We start from the raw sequence: 22,470 nt of genomic DNA, 5'->3' as shown, positions 1-22,470 counted from the left end.
TCTTGTGGCGTTCCTATGGGTCCCCCAGAAAAGTTCTCAGGCCAGGATACACCTAACCTTCTCCCTAAAATTTCAATTGTAACTTCTGGACACGGGGAACAGAGTCCCCGAGTCCTGTGATGGCAGTTGCAACATATTTCTCCATGTTGTGGCCAGCCAATCATATCGCTCGGTCACGCAGAACCTAAACAACCAACAGGAAAAAGTCCCTCTCTGACAATCTGATCACTCTTTTTCAAAAATGTGCCGTATTACAGGAATATGCAGGAAGTCCATTGGGACCAACCGTCCAAATATCACAATAGTTTAAACATAAATTTCCCGGAAACAAATGGGAACAGATTCACACCAAATAGCAAAAAAAACGGCTTTCTGAGTAAAATTCGAACTTTCTGCCAACTTTGGTGTAATTCTGTTCAGCTGGGTTTTCTTTATCACGTCCCAAAATTTCTAATGGGAATAAACATGGAAAAACAACGTTTTGGAGCTGCCACTTTTTCTCAGCCTTCGATTGATTGTTCACCCTGAAACTTTCCAGGAAGGAGCTGAGGTAGATAAACCTTTTTTTAAAAGGTTTTGTGAAGAATTCTCAAATAGTGCAAAATAAAAAAACGCTGTTCCTATGGAAACTGACCTAACAATAGCTACACTGTGGTGACAAAATAAGTGTAATATACGTACACATATATAAAAAAAAAAGACGCGCTCTTTCTAATTGATCTTTGTAGCACCACCAGTTTTATCTGTGGCCCAGAGTGTGCACCCCCGCTAAAATTCACTTATAGTGAAGCCACTGACTCGTAAAAAGGGGAAGCAAGTGAGTTCCAGAAATTAAGAAAGCTCAGTCTCTGGAAGTACCTGTGCAAAATCTTCTTCCATAAACTGGGAAAGCTCCGTCCCTGGAGGTAACCAGGCGAGACCTTGAAACAGTTCGAAGATTTTGAGCACATGAAAGGAGTAAGAGAATGATGCATGGCAAACGTTGTTGTTGGAAACGTGGGATTGGTATGATAAACAGCTTTGTAAACTGTTAAAGCCCTGAATTTCAATTCTGACACAAATGGACGGCCAGTGAAGCGACGTAAGGATTGGGCTAATAGGTAGCGGTGTTCTGCATCAGCTGAAGACATTGTAGGGATTTGAAAGAAATATCAGAGCCTCAAGAAACAGATGGATCCTGATGACGATCCACTGCCTACCATTTAGCAGGCCGTGAGATATAACTGATTCAGTATCTTACCTGCTTCTTATTGGAGGAAAGAAAGCATAAGGATTGGCTAGGGAGATGCACAGAATATTGCCACTTACCCACTAGTCCTAACTGGCTTCTGTGTATATAGTTAAATGGTAGACGTGACTGGAAGATATTTGAAATGAATTTGTAATAATATTGTACCACCAATATTTAATGAATATTTTAAACAGTTTACTCACCATCTATATCAACAAACAAAGCACCGAATTATCCCAGGCACCCTTGCAAGGTGCTTACCAGAAGCCGTGCAGAAAGTGCTGAAGGTACGTTTTAATTGACACACGTGCAGTTACATTCATAAAAGTGTTCAGGAAAAGTCATTTTCAGAATTCGACACAAGTACAGAGAACTACGATAAAGGATTCGCAAGTACACAAAATATGTGAAAATGAGGGGAAAGGATTGGTGAGAGCTTGACAATAAGTGGAGGAAATCCCTGGTTGCCAAGATAGATTAACAGATTCAGGCTCCTTAACTAGCAACCTACCTATGCTAGCTTGGATATAGAACACCAGTTCAGATGCTGTCATCTTGGAACAGGCAGACTTCTATTTGGCCTATTGGTTACACCCACCATCTTAAAATGGGAACCACTACAATACTTTATACACCCAAGATGCCATGTCTAACCAGGTAGCCAACACCACCAGCCTCATAGAGAACAAGAAGACCTCTTAATCATTCAGAGTTGATGTGCTGCAGATCGCAGTAAATGGTTGGACTAACCCCACATATACAGAAATGATGTAGTACATCCTTGACTAGAATAAAACATTTATTACATATATTTGCAAATTGTATTCAATATAGGGGAGGATTATTTTCAGAATGCAGACATAGCAAAAACAGGTAGCGGCCACTGTGGAGTCCTGGAGAACCAAGGTCAACTTGGAATTAAACAAGACACCAGGATTCCAGACTACCTCGGATAGAGGAGGAGGAGGGTGAGCCATAGCATGTAGCCAAGATGCCAAAGCTGAGTCACTAAACAAAGAAGTAGAAGTAAGCATTGTGGTTTAGATGGATTACGTGTAAGAAAATTGACAGACGATGGACTACTGAAAGACATTCCCTTAGTAAATCTGTTGTTTGGGACTGGAATTAAGCAGCGAGGAGTGGAACACTGCAAACGTGAGCTGTATATCATCTGTGCACATGTAGAAAGAAGCTCCAACCTGGCAGAGTAAGGTGGCCAGAGGTCTCATGTATAGATTAAATAAAAAAGGTGACAGAGTGGACCCAGGTGGGACAACATTACTGGGTCTTCTGCTCTCAGAGAACAAAAGGTGGCAATGCTATGGCCTGTGATCTACTGGATATAAAGGATGAAATCCATTTAAGGAGTAGACATTAGTGAGAGTTTGTAAGAGGATTCCCTGGTTAATCATGTCAAAGGCAGTAAATAAATGAAATAGGATGAGTGCTCCAATGCCACCACTGCCGACAAGCCTTCTTAGATCATCCCTGCCTGAGATGCATCCAGAATGCCATTTGATCTGCATGATGAACCTGAGGCACTAGCTTTTGCAGCTGTTTGCTCAGGAAAGGCAGTAGTAAAATTGGATGGAAATAATTTAAGATTTCAGCGTTAAATGTGGCTATTTTTAGTAGGGGCTTCACTCCTACCACTTACACCTTACATGTAGCAGCAGCCAGCTTTTCCTACTTAAACAAAGCTTTCTGCTGTTCAAAAGCACCTGGACGTCACCTCTCACTCCTCTATTCATTTCCTTTACATGAAGCAAATTCTGTTCTAGACACTACATTTCTACTGTCCTCCAGATCACTACCTCCCTCCTGGTTTCTAGGAATTCTCATTGCTCTTAGCACTGTTTCTATCCTCAACACTTCTCCTTCTTTCTCCTCTGCATTGCGAAATTAGCTAAGGTGAATGAAGAGGCCTCAATGTTTAGAAACAATGTTTATGCTCTTATTACGCTTGCCGCCCCGGATACAGCAGGACCTCGTGACTCCCCTGTCTGTGTCTCTCCAGCAATAGCATGCTCCACTGCCACAACTCTGCAGCCACAGCCTTCACATCCATTTTCTTTGATTGGTGCATGCAGGAGTCGCACGCGTTAGCAAGCTTGGTTTCTCACTCTACCAGAGTTGTGTTCTAGGTCTACGTACTCAGTGGTGGCCCCGGTGGACGCATGAGGGCTATGGAGGTAAAAAGGGGGCAGATGAGGGGGGATGTTCAGTGACTATTGTTGCTGGTGCTTGGTGGGTTTTGGGGAAAGCGTTTTTGATGGTTGACTGGACTTGTTTGAATTAAAGATATAGGCAGACCCTCAAACTTCCTTTTAATTTTTAGTCATGAATGTCGAGGGATCTCTGATTCAGAGTGGACCACTGCTCATCGTCAGTGTCCGTGTCGTCCGTGATTCTTTCAGTAGCTGAGATGCTGACGGGAAGCGGAGACAAAGTTTGGAAAAATTTAATTGTTCACCTCTACCGTGATTCTGCCACAAGATAGTTGGTTATACCATTATATCGATACTCTTTCGGATCCCAAAGCCCTAGTCGGCTCATCCCCTTTGATTTATGTTTAAGTAATGTCTTGTGACCGCCTTTGGCATACCGACAGTTTGGATCTCCCCTTAAATTCCGGCATTTTTGCTTAACACACCTCCTTCGTGTACATCGTGGAGATCCATTGAGAAAAGAAAGTGGACGCTCTTATCTTTGAAGTTTCTGTCCTAAAGATGACCCCAAAAGTACCCGTGGGTCGAAACGCCGTTGACGCTTAAAACGTGGCCTAAATAAGAGAGGACACAATATTGAGATTGTGTATTTGTATATTTGTTGTTTTGTTATGTTTTTTCTCTGCCACTGTTTGTTCAGTTTACACTTGTCAGTGTTCACACGTTTATCACTGTTTGTGTAATTGTATGAGCGGCATCAACATTTTGTTCTTTTTTTGTTTAATTGAACCTACATTAAATATTATCCTTTGAGATAATTGTGGTACATGGTTATTGTGAAATTTAGTCAGCACTGGTTTTTCTCTTTCTTTTGCTTAATTTCCTTCTGTCTATATTTTATTGTAGTTTGTTATTTTAGATCACAAACCACTGTTTGGAATACAGTTAATGATAGAATGAGCTCCATCTTTGATAATCTCCAACATCTCTGTCTGCATTCTCCTGAACACCATTGGCCACAGCAACTTCCGGGTATCATTCCTAGGCTGACAGCACTAACTCTACAGACCTTCCCCAAGAAGCACATGCATTGGCAGGCCATTGGATCCTATCTTTTATCCAATAACTTCAAAGCATTGGCGGTATCCATAAAGATTTGTTAATAATGAGGCATAGTGAGTTTCAACATTCAAACGATAGAACATGTACTGAAGGGCGAGCATATACTTTGTTCTATCTACAGCCATCTGGGGGATTTGGGGGTTTCTGGAAGTAATCAAAAAGCCCCCTGGGTCACCAGGAAGGCAGATTCACAATGGTTCCAATTTGGAAAACTACAACCCCCTGAGAGGGACTTTTACTAAATGATTTATAAGAGATCCTTGCTCTCTTATCACTCGAAAGGAACTTCACAGTAATTTTATCAATTTTGTGGAAGAGTGAGGCTGAAAGTTTTAGTGGAAGCATGGAGGATGCGAAATTCACTATTGGAGTGATCATCATCTTAAGGGTTTGGAGCCTGCCCCACCAAGAGATGAACTTCGGGGACCAGGAAGGTAGCAGATCCCTAACTTCGGCGATAGTTTGTCACTCATTGTACTTTGTTGTCCTAGATAGAACTCCACAGAACCATATACCTAGATATTTGAGCCACTCAGGCTGCCATTTAAGACCTGAGTCACCGAGGTGAGAGGGGAAGCACAACGGGTTTAAGGGGAAGACCTCCATTTTGTCCCTATTTAATGTATAGCCAGATACCTCAGAGAATGAGTGAATGATGCTGGTAATGCATGAAATTACAGACACGATATCTTCAGAGAAAATGAGAATATCACCCGCATAAGCCACGGTTTTATAACTCTGGGAACCAAAATGGATACCACTGATCTCTGGGGCAGCACTGAGTAATTGAAGTAAGTGAAGTAAGTGATTAATAGCAAGTAAGAAAAGAAGAGGGGAACATCCCTGTCTTGTACCTTGGTGTACCTTGGTGTAAATCAAAGTATAAGGAGGTAGAGCCATTTATCCTAATGTTTGCTTTGGAGTTTGCACATAGTGCCAAAACCATGTTAATGAATGAATGTCTTAGATTATGTGAGTCCAGGACAGCATAGAGGAAAGGCCATGACACTTTATCAAAAGACTTTTTGGTATCAAGCGCGATCGCTATTGTGGAAAGCGAAGAAAGGCGGGACTTTTCTATTATGTGGCAGAATGTACGGATATTATCCCTGGCAAGACGACCCTTAATAAAGCCGGCATGGGAGTTATGTATCAATTTAGGTACACAAGTCTCTAATCTATTCGCTAAAATCTTTGTGAAAATATTTGCTTCTATATTTAAAAGTGAGATGGGACGGTAATTTTTAGCATCAGAATGATCCTTTCCTTCTTTAGGAATAACCACTATTGTGGCTTCGGGCGCTGATCCCGACACTTTACCCTGCCATGCAAAATGATCCAATGTGTTCTTAAGGGGTTTAATGATTGAGGAAGAAAAAACCTTATAGAAAGCAATTGGAAAGCCATCTGGCCATGGAGCCTTACCTGACTGCATATATTTATAGCTTTAACAATTTCCTCTTTATCGAATGGCTGATTCCGGTGTGTTCTATCCGAGATAGAGACGGAGGCCATGTGAAAGGAATTCAGGAAGTCGAAACAATTAGTTTTACCGCATAGTGTCTCTAGAGTATACAGTTTTCTATAGAAGTCCTTGAAGACTGCAAGTATCTCCTCAGTTTTTAATTTTTTCATGCGCCATGATATGAGCTATCTGGTTGTTGCAGTCATTACTTTAGTAGCAGCACATATTTTCCCAGCTTTGTTATGAGGCAGTAGTTGCCTTGATTTTTGTGCATGAACACTGAGATATGCCCTTTTACTCACAATGGTGTTACAAGTGTGTTTCAGGCTTTTAATCTCACCTAATAAGGATTTGTCATTAGAGTGTCTAAATGCCTCTTCTTTGTTTTTAATTTCAGCCTCTATCTTATGTAATGTTCTCTTCATTTCACCATTTTTGGCTGCAACCATTTCATAATATGCCTCCTTATGACACATTTAAATGTGTCCCACAGACGCACCGCGAAATCAAAAGAGTGCTCTTTTCCTTTAAAAGAGTGGCCTATTTCAAGCTGGAGATCTTCAATATCTGGTTGATTCTCTATGACATCCGTATTTAAATGCCAGATTTTGCCAGTTTTCATGTCAGACACAAACCTGATATACATGGAAGTTGCAGCATGGTCTGAAATAAGAATAGGGTGGATCTTAACATTAGTAGTTTCTTTGAGAAGTGAGTCATCTACAAGTGGATAATCTATGCATGAGAAACTAGAATGAGGGGCAAAGAAAAATCATTACCCTTAGGATAGTAGAGTATCCACACATCGAAGAGATGGTGTGAGGCCCTCAGATTTAGATGGCTCCAGGGGCGAACTAATCTTCCTCTATACCTACAAGTGCCAGCAGCCTTCCTAGCGGCCAAACTTCTCTTCCTTTCTGACGTCCGTCAACTTGCTCAACAAGATGAAAAGGTTAGTAGTGGCCATAAACACAAAACTTGTAAAAGGTGGTCAGCAGTAATGGTACCCACCATCGATCAACCACAGACTTAATGACACCAACAGGCACATGAATCAACGATTTTTGCGAGAGCAAACAGTGCGATTCGCAAAAATCAGCTGTTTGCGCCCGCAAAAAGGGCTTTTGCGATGCATCAAGGTTCAAGTCACTCGCAATTAAGGAATTCGCAATTAATTGCGATTTCTCAAATTGCGATTGCATTTAAGGAATCGCATTTTGCGATTCCTTAAATGCAATGCAAAACCACTTTAAAATAGCTATTTTGCTATTTGGGGCCGCAAATTACCGAGCAATTAAACTGGTCAGTAATTTGCAAAAACTTTGAAAAATGCACTAAAGTGCATATTTCAAAGTTTCATGTTGCGCACACACATGCCCTTGGGGCATGTGTGTGCACAACATGGGTGCACATCACTACTTCAGGGGTGCAACAGGGTGTCCTTTTGACATCTTGCACCCTTAAAATTGCATGCGCAATTTGCGAGTACCTATTGGTACTCGAAAATTGCGCATGCAATCTCCCATTAATTCCTATGGGCCTGAAGGCCCATAGGAATGAATGGGGAACCACTCCTTAATTGTGACTCGCAAATTGCAAGTTGCAATTAATCATTGTTTAGGAATCGCTATTTTTATAGCGATTCCTACATGAATAGACTTTTGCGAGTCCTTAATTGTGATTCCTTAATAATCGCAATTAAGGACTTGCAAAATCCTACCTTGATGCATGTGTCCCCACTATCCCTCATCTTGGCTTAATAAGCATCACATGCCCCACTTCCAAGTGTGTTTGAACATCGGAGTCAGAAGGGTAAGAGGAAACCCTGGGATGATGTCTATCTGCTCCTCAAATCTCTCCTCTACCTACTAGTCACCTCCTGCAAACACATACAAAGGATAGCCTCAAACATCCTTGCAACCGAGTAAATTATTACCCTCTAAACTCTTTTACACTCGTCTGACAAAAGCCTACTTCACACCCCTCAAATTCCCCCGCAACACAGAGCATCAGAAGGCAGGCGGAGCACCTGGACGCAAACTGCAGGACAGTATAACTCACCTTACAAATGTTGACCCACACATATAGGACAGTCTGTGCTTACAAGCTATGGCTTCCACGCCCTGTGACCATCCACGCAGATGTGACCCGCCCCTCCCTCGAAAAGGAAAGCAAAGCACACCTTTCTGAATTACAAGCATGAAGCAGCCACATTCAGCCGATGGCTCAGCGAGCGGGGCGTATTCATTCATGCATTCATTCATGCAAGCCACAAGGAAATGAATCGAATGAATGAATGTAAATATATCTATAGAGCGCGTACAGCTGCTTCCAGAAGAAGCCTCCCGGTGTTTAGCCAATAGAGAAGACTAAGCAACTTTGACACTATTCTAATTAAGACAGTCCTTCACATGTGCAAGGTTGGGTTTCTGAAATGTCATGTTCATCAATACTACAGAAATGTGTGTTTCCGTCTCAAAAAGAAGGAAAATGTTTAAGAACGTAAAGTCTAAGTCAAAAGAGTATCGGAAATTTGATGCTCTTGCCAGTTACATATTTGTCTTCCTACCCTAAATGTTTCTTCGTTTGAGTTATCATAGAAAGTTAATAATTAATACATTTTACGCATTTCTTTTTTGTTTTGCATTTAATTACGATGTTTTAGCATTGTGAAATATGATTTGGTACTCCTTTTTGGAGACACATATAAATTATTTACTTTTGATTGATGAGATAATAATTATTTGTAAATGTCCATAGAGTTTCATATAGTAGCTTGTAGAGATCATGGTGTGAACACTACAAAGGAATTAAATAAAATGCACAGAAGAAATACACTGTGATTAGCTAAACTATATATGCCTTTAAATTATCTATCATGGATATCAAAGCTAACATGCTATTAATTGTCTCAGGTGTAAATGTCTGCAGTTAATAATAAAGAAACTAAAGTAAAGATAAATCAGAAAAAAAGAAACAAAAATGATACTGCTTTCACTCCTCCCCACACCAAAAGGCCCTCAAAAGCCTCGACAGTCTCAGGAAGCTAGGTAGTTGTATTGTATTATATGGTACTGAAACATTTATATAGCGCTTAGTACCCCTACGTGGGGTCCCGAGGAGCTTGCCTACATGGGCAGCATACTACACCGTGCATGGTATGTGTTTGGAAGGGTATTGTCTTTGTTCTGATCCTATGTGGGAAGTGTTTCCATGTCGTGAATGAGGCCCATGGAAGTGCACTTAGCATGTTACGGAACTGCAGAGCTCAGCGGTGTGATGGATGAAGAAGTGTGAGACAGTTTATGGTGTTTTATGCACTGTCTCTCTAATTGATCTCACACCTCTTTCTTTACCTTTCTCTATTGACCCTTATCTACATCTCTATGTACTTCCCACCTCACTCTCTACTCTATGTATCTCACTTGTGTTTTTATGTCTATTTATCAATACAACTCTACCACTCTCAGTGCCTACATTTATATCTCTACCTCACTACACCTCACCTCAACTCCATCCTATACACCATGCTGCTCGGTTTCCATCTCACCTCTCTAAACCTAATCTCTCTCTATACCTCATCTTTATCCCTGTGCATCTATCTCTACCTCATTTTTCTCTACCTATCTCTCTGCCTTCCCTAACTCATCACTCTATACCTCACCCCTCTCTCTCTCTCTCTATCTCTCTCTCTGCTTTCCTCATTGTTCTCTTTACCTCACACCTTTTACTACCTCATCTCTCTACCCCACTTCTCAATTTACCTCACATTTCGTTCATTTCCTTACCTAGGTTCTCCAACTAGCATCTCTCTTCCTATCTGTGTACTCAACCTCACCTCTTTCAGTACATTACTCATTTCTTGTTGTTGCTTTTTCTCTACATATACCACTTTTTTCTATGACTTTCCCTCACTTTATGCTCTCTCTCTGCACCTCCTTCTATAATTCAACACTATATATCTATCTCATCTCTTTCTACCTGTCTCAAGTGCATCACTTTACCTCTCTTCCCCGTCTATACCTCAACGCTCTCTTTCTACCACATCCTCTCTACCTCTATATCAATATCACTTCGCTTTCTCTACATCACCTCTTTCTCTCTACTTCATATTTAGTCTCTCTATACTTATTTTCTATTTCTGTCCTTCAACTCTACATCACTACTCCCTTCACCTACTCTGTCTTTCAGCGCCTCTTCTCATGTTGTTCCTCTCTAGCTCACCACTCTCTCACTTAATACTTCTCCCACTGCTTGAGCTCTCTAACTGTTTATCTTTACCCCTCTCGATCTCTAACTCACTCCGCTACCTTACCTCTCTTTCCCTCACCGCACAGTGTGCCCCATACCTCTGTATCAGTGCCTTCTTCTTATCTCTAGCTCCATCTACCTTTCTATTACTCGCGGGAAACTTACCCCTCCCTACCTTCATCTCTTTCTACCAACCACATATACATTTTCTGGCAATGTCATCTTTCTTCCTTTACATTCAGTCTCTACCTTCGTCACTCATTTCTCTACCTGATCTATGGCTCTACCACTCTTCTCCCTTTACTTCACCTCTATTGCTACACTGTTCTCCTCCTTTCTCCCTCCCTCTCCCATTTCTCTTATTCAGCAGAGTCTCAGATCACTGTCCAGCCAGAGGAGTGTAAACAAAGAAATAGGAGAGGAGGGTGAAGGAAGGGGAAGAGGATAAAAAAAAACATAGCAAATTTCACTGGATGGATGGTAAACCTTCTTAGAGCAGTGATTTGATTTTCACTTTTACAGCAAGATTTCCAGTTGTGAAGAAAGAGGGCCTAATTTGCAAATACAAACAACAACAATTGCAAGCGGTATGTGCATTTGTCTTAATTTAATATTACGCATTAGTCCACTACCGTCAACCTAGTCACTCTTAACAGATATGTTTCCTACAATGGGCGAAACAGGCTGGTTAGAAAGTGAATTGAACATACAAAATGTTCTGGAAAGACAAAAAATAGCTAGAACTAAAATAAACGTGAGAAACAAAATGGTTTTTATCAATGCTTGCTTTTCACTCTTTTTGCATGTGTATTAAAGTCAGTATTGATTAGCATAACCAGGGCTAGAATTAGCAGAAAAAGGGCAATATATTCAAAATAGTAAGGGGCGCCAATATATAGCCTCAAAAATTCTAAAACTGGCACAGACAGAGGGACATCTTCAGATAATAATCTATAGGTTTCAGTGGCACACTATATTCTGTGAAATAGTGTGATTCTGTTATAGAGGTGAGGTACTTCTAAGCAGTCCTTCTGAACACCCCACCCGCCAATCAGGATAAACAGTTTAGAAATTCAACCACCCCAGAGTGAATGACATCCTTACCGGTGGCGGTGTCTGTGCGCATCTCCACTGTATTTTGGCCCACTGAAGTGGTACTTGGTGCCACTGTTGAAAGTTGGAGACCTGCAGCAACACAATGTTGGCAATGAATCCACTGTGACTACAGAGTAAGAAACTAACGAAAATACAAAAGAGGAGAGTCGTTTGGACAATGTACTGAAGTATGTTATGTATGAAAATAAAAACAAAGAAGTGAAAGCACCAGTAACAGAAAAACATATGCTTCAAAAAGTAACTGACGTCGAAGACTTAGAGAGCATTTACATTAACAACATTCTAATGCATTTTTAAGAATTCTTTGTTCATGGTAGGTGTAGAAAAACAAAGTCAAACTAAAGGTCAACTAAATGAATCGATAAGGTGTTGAGCCACCAAAAATGTCTTTGAGGGTGGAGCGATTGGCATAATGTGCAGGTAGGTGCCACTGTAAGTGAGAATATAGAGAAGAAGTTTGTTTTATTAAGTTTAGGGAGACGGATGCAAAAGCCACGTTCTGCAGGTTACAAATAGCAAAAATGATATCGTGGTAACATGGATAGAAGCATCGGTTTCTTACTGGTTCGTGAAGGTGTATTCAAGTAGGATTTCAAGTTATCTTTCAAATGGATTAAGCAAAAAGACAGACTAGGGACAAGAGGGCATTGTAAACCTAGGGCGAGGAATATGAATGGACTAATTGAGATTAATCATATTTAGCTAAACACTATGGAGAATCACAACTGTGTTTTTGACAGGGTAGGTATATGGCTGAGACCTGAATAGATTGTTCCAGGCTGTTGCAGGATGTACCACAGCCCGTCGAAGGCCACCTGAACTGACCTTTATTCAGCATTAACCATCATAGAAGTGCACTCAGTTCTTGCCAATTTAGCCTCAATCCTGAGGCTACCACTGTTGTCTTTTGTTAAACCTGGGTGAAATTTAAAATATGCTGTAATACACGTAATTTAGTATTACACATTACGAGAAATTCATGCAATTACCCCATTATGCCTGTTAGAAATTGGGTCTCTGGTTGGCAGAGGTATGCACCCTGTTCGAGTACGGACCAAAATCCTAGTCAGGGTAAGTCGCAACACAACCTACATCATTCTGTGCTCACACTCTGATAGCTTGGCACAGAGCAGGCAGGCTTAACTTATAAGGCAATGTGTAAAGCATTTGTTCAATAACTCATACAGTAACACAGTGAAAACACCCCAAAATTAATCCACAACAGTTTAGAAAAATAAAGTATGAATTTATAAATAAAACAAGACCAAAATGACAAACATCAAATGGTTAGAAGTTGAGATATTGAATTTTAAAGAAATAAATGCTGTAAAACGCTTAGAAGCAAGTAGCTCTAAAAAGGTTACTTTAGGTTGTGCTGGACCAGGGTAAAGTCATAGTTCTAGCTGACCACGCTGTGGCGCCGGCCAGCTACAGGACCCACCAGGCCCCAGTGAACAAAGTACCTATGCTGGTTGCAGTGAGGGTGATGTGTCAGTTCCAAAAACGGGAGCCAGAGTCGAGAGGCGTCGAGCGATAAGATGATTTTACTCCCACAACTGAGTTGATGCGCAGGTTCTGTTACACACAGACAGGATATGCATCGAAATCTGTGTTACAAGTATATGGCCCATGTTAGAAATGGGATTTCTGGTTGGCTAGGGCTTGCGCCAAAGCCAGGCAGAAACCACCACTCTAGTCAGGGCAAGGAAGTTACACGCCAAAGATAACCCCTGCTCACCCCCTTGGTAGCATGGCACGAGCAGTCAGGCTTATCCCGGAGGCAATGTGTAAAGCGTTTGCGCGTGCACCCAGCACCAACACCCAAGGCCCACCACAAAAGAAACTCCACACAAGGTTATATATAAAAATAGCCTTTGTATTATACCAAACACATTAGATAATAAATACACACTTTACAATGTGCCACTGGCACGGGCAGAATTTACAGGGGAATTATCTACATGGGACAGGGCCTCATGGACCACTGTCAGGAATAAGCACTTTTAGAACTAGCACTTTGTAGGAATAACACTTTAGAACATAGCACATATAATCACTGTAGCACCAATTAGAAAATGTAGCGCACAACCAGTAACCACTGGTAACAGGTAAGTACCACCTACGCAACCCTAACCACCTTAGGGAAATATTACGCAGGGAACCATGAACTCACTAGTATCACTATACTAGGTAACACAACCTCCTAGGTATAAAAGTACATCTAGAGGGATACACTAAGCATTGCATAAATCACATTAGGCAATAATGACAAATAGAGCACAGATCACTTAGACCTGTCCCCTAGGCCAACCTGGCCTCTCAGGGGCTCAAACGCCCTTTGTCCAGCAGAGTCAGGGCTAGCTACGAATGCAGCAACGCACAGGGTGCAGGGCGCAGGGCACCACCTAAACGTTGCAGCTGCCCACTAAGTGCTGGGCAGCTGGGAAAATGAGCCTGGGCACCACTGTGCCTTTTAAAAGAAATATGTAGCACGGGAGCCACCTAGGCTCTGGGAAGTTGTATGCCACGCGTTGGAGCCTCTCTGGGCTCTTAAAGAATAATGCCCCCAAAAGGTTGGAGCCTCTCTGGGCTCTAAATCAATAATACCCCCTTAAACGTTGGAGCCTCTCTGGGCTCTAAATCAATAATGCCCCCTTTAACGTTGGAGCCTCTCTGGGCTCTAAATCAATAATGCCCCCTTTAACGTTGGAGCCTCTCTGGGCTCTAAATCAATAATGCCCCCTTTAACGTTGGAGCCTCACAGGCTCTGGAACATCAATGCCCCCGACGTTGGAGCCCGCAAGCTCTAAAACAAATATGCCCCCTTCGTTGGAGTCCCTCTGGACTCTTGAACAATAATGCCCCCTTGAATGCTGGAGCGGTCCGATGCACGGCGGGACTGCTCAGACTCTGCCTCCCCCAGCCACAGTCTACACCGAGCTCCACTCACCGGCCTCTTCTTTTCTCCGGGGCGGTGGAGCTTCCCAACGACGCCCTCACTTCACCCGGGCCCCCTCCTGGGACCCGGGACTTGGATGCGGAGCCTCCCGGCTCCAAACCCACAAGGCAGCACGTCCCAGTGCGGGGTGGACTCCCGCCTGGGCAGGGGGGACGCGGCGCTTCTCTTCCGGGCTTCAGCCCCGCCTACACTGAGGCTGCCGAGATCCACTTCCGGGTCGCCGCGGGCAGCGCGGCGGCCCAGTGTTCTCGGCGGCCGCAGCAAATACGGGGTAGGCTCCCGTGAAAACTCTCATAAGCGGGGTGGGCACCCGCCAACGAACACCACAATACGGGGTAGGCTCCCGTGGAAACTTTCTCATAAGCGGGGTGGGCACCCGCCAACGAGCACCACAATACGGGGTAGACTGCCGTGGAACCGGCAAGACACGGGGTGGGCACCCGTTTTAAATAAAGCACAAATCCTTCCGGCGCCAATACCGCGGGGTGGGCACCCGCTTCCTGGAATACTGAGGGTTGCGGGGGAATCTCCACGCCGGGGATTCCCTTTTTAAAAGGATCGCAGCTCCGTGCTGCAACTAAAATTGGAAGCGCTGCTCCTCAGCTGCGCAGAGCACAGCGTACTCCGAAAATGAATGCCAAACGCTTGTCCAAATAAAAGGCAGATGTCAGGGAAAAGGCCCTCAGGAGCAGGGGGGGGGGCAAAGACTGGGCCCAGGGGCCAGCTCACAGGGCCCTCCAGCAGGGAGGCAGTCCCCAGTGGTGGTCTCTCCTGGCGCCCAGCAGCAGCAGGCCCCCCTCAAGTTTAGGATCAGAAGAGAACACTTTACTTGGGGTCACAGCCCCTTTTTATACACAGGTTACCTTTTGTGACACAGCACAGGGTTTAGGGCAGAACCAGCTACAACTGGTTCAGGAGTACTTGAGCACTTTGTTTTTCTCAGATCCTCTCCTTCCTTTCACAGGACAGGCCAGAGTCATCAGTCGCACCACAGGGGGCGGAGCCAGTATTGTGTGGGGAAAGCCCAGCCCTATTCAGGTCCCAGGTGTACTCCTGCCACCCATCTGGCTGCTGATCTCCCCATTCACCACTGGGTGACTCCTCCTGACTCTGGGGATTCCCTAGCCCATCACATGACCTCAGCCAGCCAATCGCCAGACAAGGCACTTATCTCACACTGCACACAGAAATGGCAACTTCTAGAAGTAGCACTTCCACACTAGGTACATTGACGCCGCACACATCATCGCGCAGCATTTCATCACACGAGTCCGCACATACCAAACTCTCACCTGCACTCCCCACGCATCCGGAACTACCAGGGACACATACATTCCCCTATGCATTCCTATGGGAGGGCAGGCCAACCTCACTACACGCTCGCACTTTACCCTGGGACACAGTGGTAAAGTGCGCAGAAGCCAAAAATCACTAACACCAGGTCACAATAAAAAGCAAAAAGTTTCAGGGGTGAACCTGCCAGAAGGGCCGAGTCCAACACAACCCCCTTCCAGCCAAAACGCAGGGTAAATCAATCACCACCGTGATGGTCTTCCCTGCTTGGGGCGATAAAACACGGACGCAGGCCCGCAACGGCAGGGACACTCTCCGGTTTTACGCCACTCTGAACCCACGTGGCTCCCTCTGAAAAAACTCGGCGGACCAACTGGGCTACCCCACTGGTACTCCTCAGCTGTCCGCGGCCAGGACCAGGCCCTAGGCCATCCAGATACCACTGGTCCTTGCCTAACCACAGAGTGGGGGGTAGTAACCCCAGGCACATAGCAACCATTCTGAAGTCTACCCCTCATCAGGGCAGTTCTAAACTGCCACTGATCCTCCAGCCTAGGGTCTGTACCCTCAGGCTGACCAACAGTCGCTGGAGAGGCTCTCCTCCCCCTACCTCTTCTTCTAGGGTTCCGTCCTCTCTTCCGCTGAGAGGCGACCTCGTAACACAATTCACCCACCAGCTCAGGACCTCTCCCTGAGAACTGGTCTCCCAACCCAGGGTTTAACCCCTCAGGTTGCACCGGGGTCAGAGGCGAGGACTCCCTCCCTCTGCACCCCCTTCCAGAGTCCGGCACCCTCCCAACTGCAGTGGTGCCCCTAGCAGCTACATCGGTCAGTACACGGCTTACAGTCGTCCTTCCCTCCAGGTCAGGCTGATCCTGAACCTGGCCTCCCAACCAGTGGTCTAAACCCTTTGGCTGAGTACTTGCCTGGCACTCCAGGACTTCTGGGGACTTACACACCATCCCCACGAGGGTAACATATCCCTCATATGTTGCGTGACAGTCTGCCTGGCGCAGATCTCCCGTCCCCTGTCCACCTGACAGTGCGTGAAGATCCCCCAGGACAGACGTGTGGTCCCCATGGTCACCTCTAGGAGACTCAGCCCTCCCGGCTGGTCCCTGACCCACTGGCTCCTAAACTGGGGAACACAGCCCCATGCCACCCCTCTCGCTGGACTTCTGCATCCTCCCTACTGGAGCGGTACTGCCTGACACCAGAACCACTGGAGCTCTACTTACAGATGCTCCAGGTTCTCCATTCACTAGGTGATCCTCCTCAAATGGACTAACAGGACAGTCTAGGCCCCCAACCTGGTGTTCCCTGAAGAAACCATCCAGGCTCTGAGACTGGGTTTCGGGCCTCTGGGGACTCAAAGTCCCCCACTCACTCCTACTCCACTGAGATAGGTTGTGAGCCCCTACACCCCTCTCACTACTCTGGGAACTAGCTGGGCTACTCTGAGCCTCTTCCCCATACTGGACAGGAAGATACCTGAGCCACTACTGTTGGAAGTACTCTCCCATAACTCATCAGAACCTTGGGCACTTTCCCAGCGGTCCGCTTCTTCTGCAAGTCTCCATGGACTAAAGGAGTTATACCTCAACAGGTGTTGGCGCAACCCGGGATAACAACTACTAAGCACCTGCTCTTTGAGAACCAGACCAAACAGTGCGGAATAACCACGTTCCGGGTTAACCCTCACCCAATCGATCAGTGCATCATCACATTCATCCACAAACTCCCCCCAAGACTGGTGAGACAGCTGCTTCCTACTGTCCCTGAACTTCAACCTGTACTCCTCCTCTTGGGAATAAGGTACCATACTTTGGGAACTGGAAATGGGACTTCCTGCACTGAAGTCTATATCGCTGCCACCACTGGACTCTACCCTCCCTGGGGAATCCAGACAACTACAACTGCGCTCAGGGGACAACTTACCCTCCAGAGCTAATTTCTCTCTGGCAAAGGCCCTCTCAGCCTCCGCCATCTGCTTCTGAGCTAAGACCCTCTCGGTCTCAAACTTCTTCTCCTCCACATTCAGCTGCGCTATCTCCTTGGCATGCTCTAACCTGAGCTTCTCCAAAGCCAACCGATGCTCCCTTTCTTTCCTCCTATCTACACACTCCTCTGGGGACAGGAAAAGGGATGGGGCGCTGCCCCTGACACTGGACCCAACAAGGGACTCCCTATCTGTGGGGTCTTCACTATCTACTGGCGTCCCTGTCCTGTCACTTTCTTCCTCCTCTTCAGACTCCTCAGGGCTCCCCTCAGACCCACCACCCTCTTGGCGTGCGGCCCGGGCCCTCTCCTCCTCACTGCGCTCACGTTCCCATTCATCCTTCTGCCATTGGATCAGGTTTTCCCTGAGTTTTGACTGGGAGTCTGACACACTCACTGCTATGTCTCTCTCCTCACAAAACTCAACCAACTCCCCCATACTGTATCTAAACAGACCACAGAAATTAAAAGCAGACTCCATTTTGGCAGGACGCTCAGGGACACGTGCAACACAAGGGACCTAAGTGTCTGAGCTGAAGCAAGATTACACAATTCAAAAATGACACTTATTAGGAGAAGAAATTATGGAACTCACAACAATAATCCCCAAACATGTGATTATCTGAAATGCAGAGATTTGTAGTGCAACCAGCTGCTGCTGCGGTAAAACGCAAACGCAAGTCCTATCCCACCGCTGATCACCAATGTTAGAAATGGGATTTCTGGTTGGCTAGGGCTTGCGCCAAATGTCGGGCAGAAACCACCACTCTAGTCAGGGCAAGGAAGTTACACGCCAAAGATAACCCCTGCTCACCCACATGGTAGCTTGGCACGAGCAGTCAGGCTTATCCCGGAGGCAATGTGTAAAGCGTTTGCGCGCGCACCCAGCAACAACACCCAAGGCCCACCACAAAAGAAACTCCACACAAGGTTATATATAAAAATAGCCTTTGTATTATACCAAACACATTAGATAATAAATACACACTTTACAATGTGCCACTGGCACGGGCAGAATTTACAGGGGAATTATCTACATGGGACAGGGCCTCATGGACCACTGTCAGGAATAAGCACTTTTAGAACTAGCACTTTGTAGGAATAACACTTTAGAACATAGCACATATAATCACTGTAGCACCAATTCGAAAATGTAGCGCACAACCCTAACCACCTTAGGGAAATATTACGCAGGGAACCATGAACTCACTAGTATCACTATACTAGGTAACACAACCTCCTAGGTATAAAAATACATCTAGAGGGATACTCAAAGCATTGCATAAATCACATTAGGCAATAATGACAAATAGCGCACAGATCACTTAGACCTGTCCCCTAGGCCAACCTGGCCTCTCAGGGTCTCAAACGCCCTTTGTCCAGCAGAGTCAGGGCTAGCTGCGAATGCAGCAACGCACAGGGTGCAGGGCATAGGGCACCACCTAAACGTTGCAGCTGCCCACTAAGTGCTGGGCAGCTGGGAAAATGAGCCTGGGCACCACTGTGCCTTTTAAAACAAATATGTAGCACGGGAGCCACCTAGGCTCTGGGAAGTTGTATGCCACGCGTTGGAGCCTCTCTGGGCTCTTAAAGAATAATGCCCCCAAAAGGTTGGAGCCTCTCTGGGCTCTAAATCAATAATGCCCCCTTTAACGTTGGAGCCTCTCTGGGCTCTAAATTAATAATGCCCCCTTTAACGTTGGAGCCTCACAGGCTCTGGAACATCAATGCCCCCGACGTTGGAGCCCGCAAGCTCTAAAACAAATATGCCCCCTTCGTTGGAGTCCCTCTGGACTCTTGAACAATAATGCCCCCTTGAATACCTCCCCCAGCCACAGTCTACACCGAGCTCCACTCACCGGCCTCTTCTTTCCTCCGGGGCAGTGGAGCTTCCCAATGACGCCCTCACTTCACCCGGGCCCCCTCCTGGGACCCGGGACTTGGATGCGGAGCCTCCCGGCTCCAAACCCACAAGGCAGCACGTCCCAGTGCGGGGTGGGCTCCCGCCTGGGTCGGGGGGACGCGGCGCTTCTCTTCCGGGCTTCAGCCCCGCCTACACTGAGGCTGCCGAGATCCACTTCCGGGTCGCCGCGGGCAGCGCGGCGGCCCAGTGTTCTCGGCGGCCGCGGCAAATACGGGGTAGGCTCCTGTGAAAACTCTCATAAGCGGGGTGGGCACCCGCCAACAAGCATCACAATACGGGGTAGGCTCCCGTGGAAACTTTCTCATAAGCGGGGTGGGCACCCGCCAACGAGCACCACAATACGGGGTAGTCTCCCGTGGAACCGGCAAGACACGGGGTGGGCACCCGTTTTAAATAAAGCACAAATCCTTCCAGCGGCAATACCGCGGGGTGGGCACCCGCTTCCTGGAATACTGAGGGTTGCGGGGGAATCTCCACGCCGGGGATTCCCTTTTTGAAAGGATCGCAGTTCCGTGCTGCAACTAAAATTGGAAGCGCTGCTCCTCAGCTGCGGAGAGCACAGCCTACTCCGAAAATGAATGCCAAACGCTTGTCTAAATAAAAGGCAAAGGTCAGGGAAAAGGCCCTCAGGAGCAGGGGGTGGCAAAGACTGTGCCCAGGGGCCAGCTCACAGGGCCCTTCAGCAGGGAGGCAGTCCCCAGTGGCGGTCTCTCCTGGCGCCCAGCAGCAGCAGGCACCCCTCAAGTTTAGGATCAGAAGAGAACACTTTACTTGGGGTCACAGCCCCTTTTTATACACAGGTTACCTTTTGTGACACAGCACAGGATTTAGGGCAGAACCAGCTACAACTGGTTCAGGAGCACTTGAGCACTTTGTTTTGCTCAGCTCCTCTCCTTCCTTTCACAGGACAGGCCAGGGTCATCAGTCGCACCACAGGGGGCGGAGCCAGTATTGTGTGGGGAAAGCCCAGCCCTATTCAGGTCCCTGGTGTACTCCTCCCACCCATCTGGCTGCTGATCTCCCCATTCACCACTGGGTGACTCCTCCTGATTCTGGGGATTCCCTAGCCCATCACATGACCTCAGCCAGCCAATCGCCAGACAAGGCACTTATCTCACACTGCACACAGAAATGCCAACTTCTAGAAGTGGCACTTCCACACTAGGTACATTGACGCCGCACACATCATCACACAGCATTTCATCACACGAGTCCGCACATACCAAACTCGTACCTGCACTCCCCACGCATCCGGAACTACCAGGGACACATACATTCCCCCATGCATTCCTATGGGAGGGCAGGCCAACCTCACTACACGCATGCACTTTACCCTGGGACACAGTGGTAAAGTGCGCAGAAGCCAAAAATCACTAACACCAGGTCACAATAAAAAGCAAAAAGTTTCAGGGGTGAACCTGCCAGAAGGGCCGAGTCCAACAGCCCACTTCCAGTGAGCCAGGCACAGGAGCATGGGCAGAGACTTTGATATCCCTGAGTCTCAAGCAACAGGAGGGAAGTCAATAAGCCTTTGGAGATCCCTTGGAAGAAGGCAGAATACAGCTCTGCTTCAGCAGAGTCAGAAAGCAACAGGCAGTATGGAAACAAACAGTAAAGCAGGCCTTCCAGACTAGCAGTCCAGTTGAGTTATTTGAGCAGCACAGCAGTTCTTTTGACAGCGGTTCAGGTGTAGATTCAGAAATGACTGATTTGCAGGGGTCAGAGACCCAGTACTTACACCCAAATATGCCTTTGAAGGGGGGGAGACGTAAAATAATAGCTTTGAAGTGCACCAGTTCCCTTTCAGCCCACTCCTGTCTGCCAGGCTAACTATGGGGGGTAATCAGACCTTTGTGTGTTTCAGGCCATAATCCTTTGAAGTGTAAGTGTGAGCCCCTTCCTGCCTAGGAAGTGTATTAGAATACAGATGTATGTAGATGAGTACTCCACACCTAGCCTTCCTGTGTTTGTGGCTGTCTGAAGGAAATGCACAAACAGAGCAGTAAGAGAAGAGAATTGCCCACTTACTAAAAGTTGTGTGAATTTGGGGGTTTGGCCCTTACCTACAATCACCTTAGGCCTTAGACAATTGTATACACAAAACAAAATTAGGTGGTTGTGAGACACATCTTTATTTATGCATGAGACACATTTTACTCACAAATCATGACCCATAATTTGTTTAAGTAATTATTGAACACAGTTTTTTAAACTTTCACATTTGGTGGCATAAAAGAAAGGACTATCCACATTCAACTCGATGGATATACAGTGAAAAATATTTGAAAAACTTGTAAAATATGGAAAAATAAATCAAATATACTTTGTGATAGCGCAAAATGTATTCATGAACTAGGCTAAAATTGCATCTTCAACAATCCAAGATTTTACAAGACCAGAGCATTGCATTCACAGAGAGTGCTCTTAGTACTGCAACGTATAAAGGGTCCAGAGGTATCTAATATGGGCTTCCAATAGTTTCTTTAGACAAATGAATTTATACGTCCATATTGATACTGGTTGAACTAGGATCCCCTATTGATCCCGCTCTACGCGTTTCGAACCCACACTTTATTTGAGGGTTCTCTTCAGGACATGGGTTTGGTGAATTCTGAAGAGAACCCCCAAAGAAAGCGTGGGTTCAAAAGACGTAGACCGGGTTGGCTTAGCCAGATCTTAACGCCAAGGAGAAAGTTTCTCAATCTTGAATTTTAAAGTACAGTGCTTTGTGGGGCAAGAATATGCCACACTTTAGAGGAAGTTGTTATGCTTTTGGGTGGCATACTGTACCCCATTGGTCTGGGTTGCACCCTTACTTGTCTCCCCAGCACACTGGATAAATATGGAAGAGCAGCATAGCAACTCAGATCTCATGCCTGAAGCTATAAGAAGAAGAAGGACTGCCCTGCTGGAATCCTGGACTGCACCGAAAGGATCGCAGTC

At 45.8% G+C, this 22,470-nt stretch overlaps 1 protein-coding gene across 1 annotated transcript in view; it reads right to left on the bottom strand.

Moving 5' to 3' along the window:
* The window catches only part of SSC4D (scavenger receptor cysteine rich family member with 4 domains), a 451,954-nt gene that overhangs the window by 98,635 nt on the left and 330,849 nt on the right, over positions 1-22,470 (bottom strand). Inside the window, exon 7 of the mRNA XM_085649606.1 lies at positions 11,342-11,422. Coding sequence (XP_085505732.1) covers positions 11,342-11,422 — 81 coding nt within the window. The remainder of the gene's footprint in view (positions 1-11,341; positions 11,423-22,470) is intronic.

The sequence above is a fragment of the Triturus cristatus genome, chromosome 3_2 (genome assembly GCF_964204655.1).
Source record: "Triturus cristatus chromosome 3_2, aTriCri1.1, whole genome shotgun sequence".
NCBI lineage: Eukaryota > Metazoa > Chordata > Amphibia > Caudata > Salamandridae > Triturus > Triturus cristatus.
This window is presented reverse-complemented; position numbering and strand designations above follow the sequence as displayed.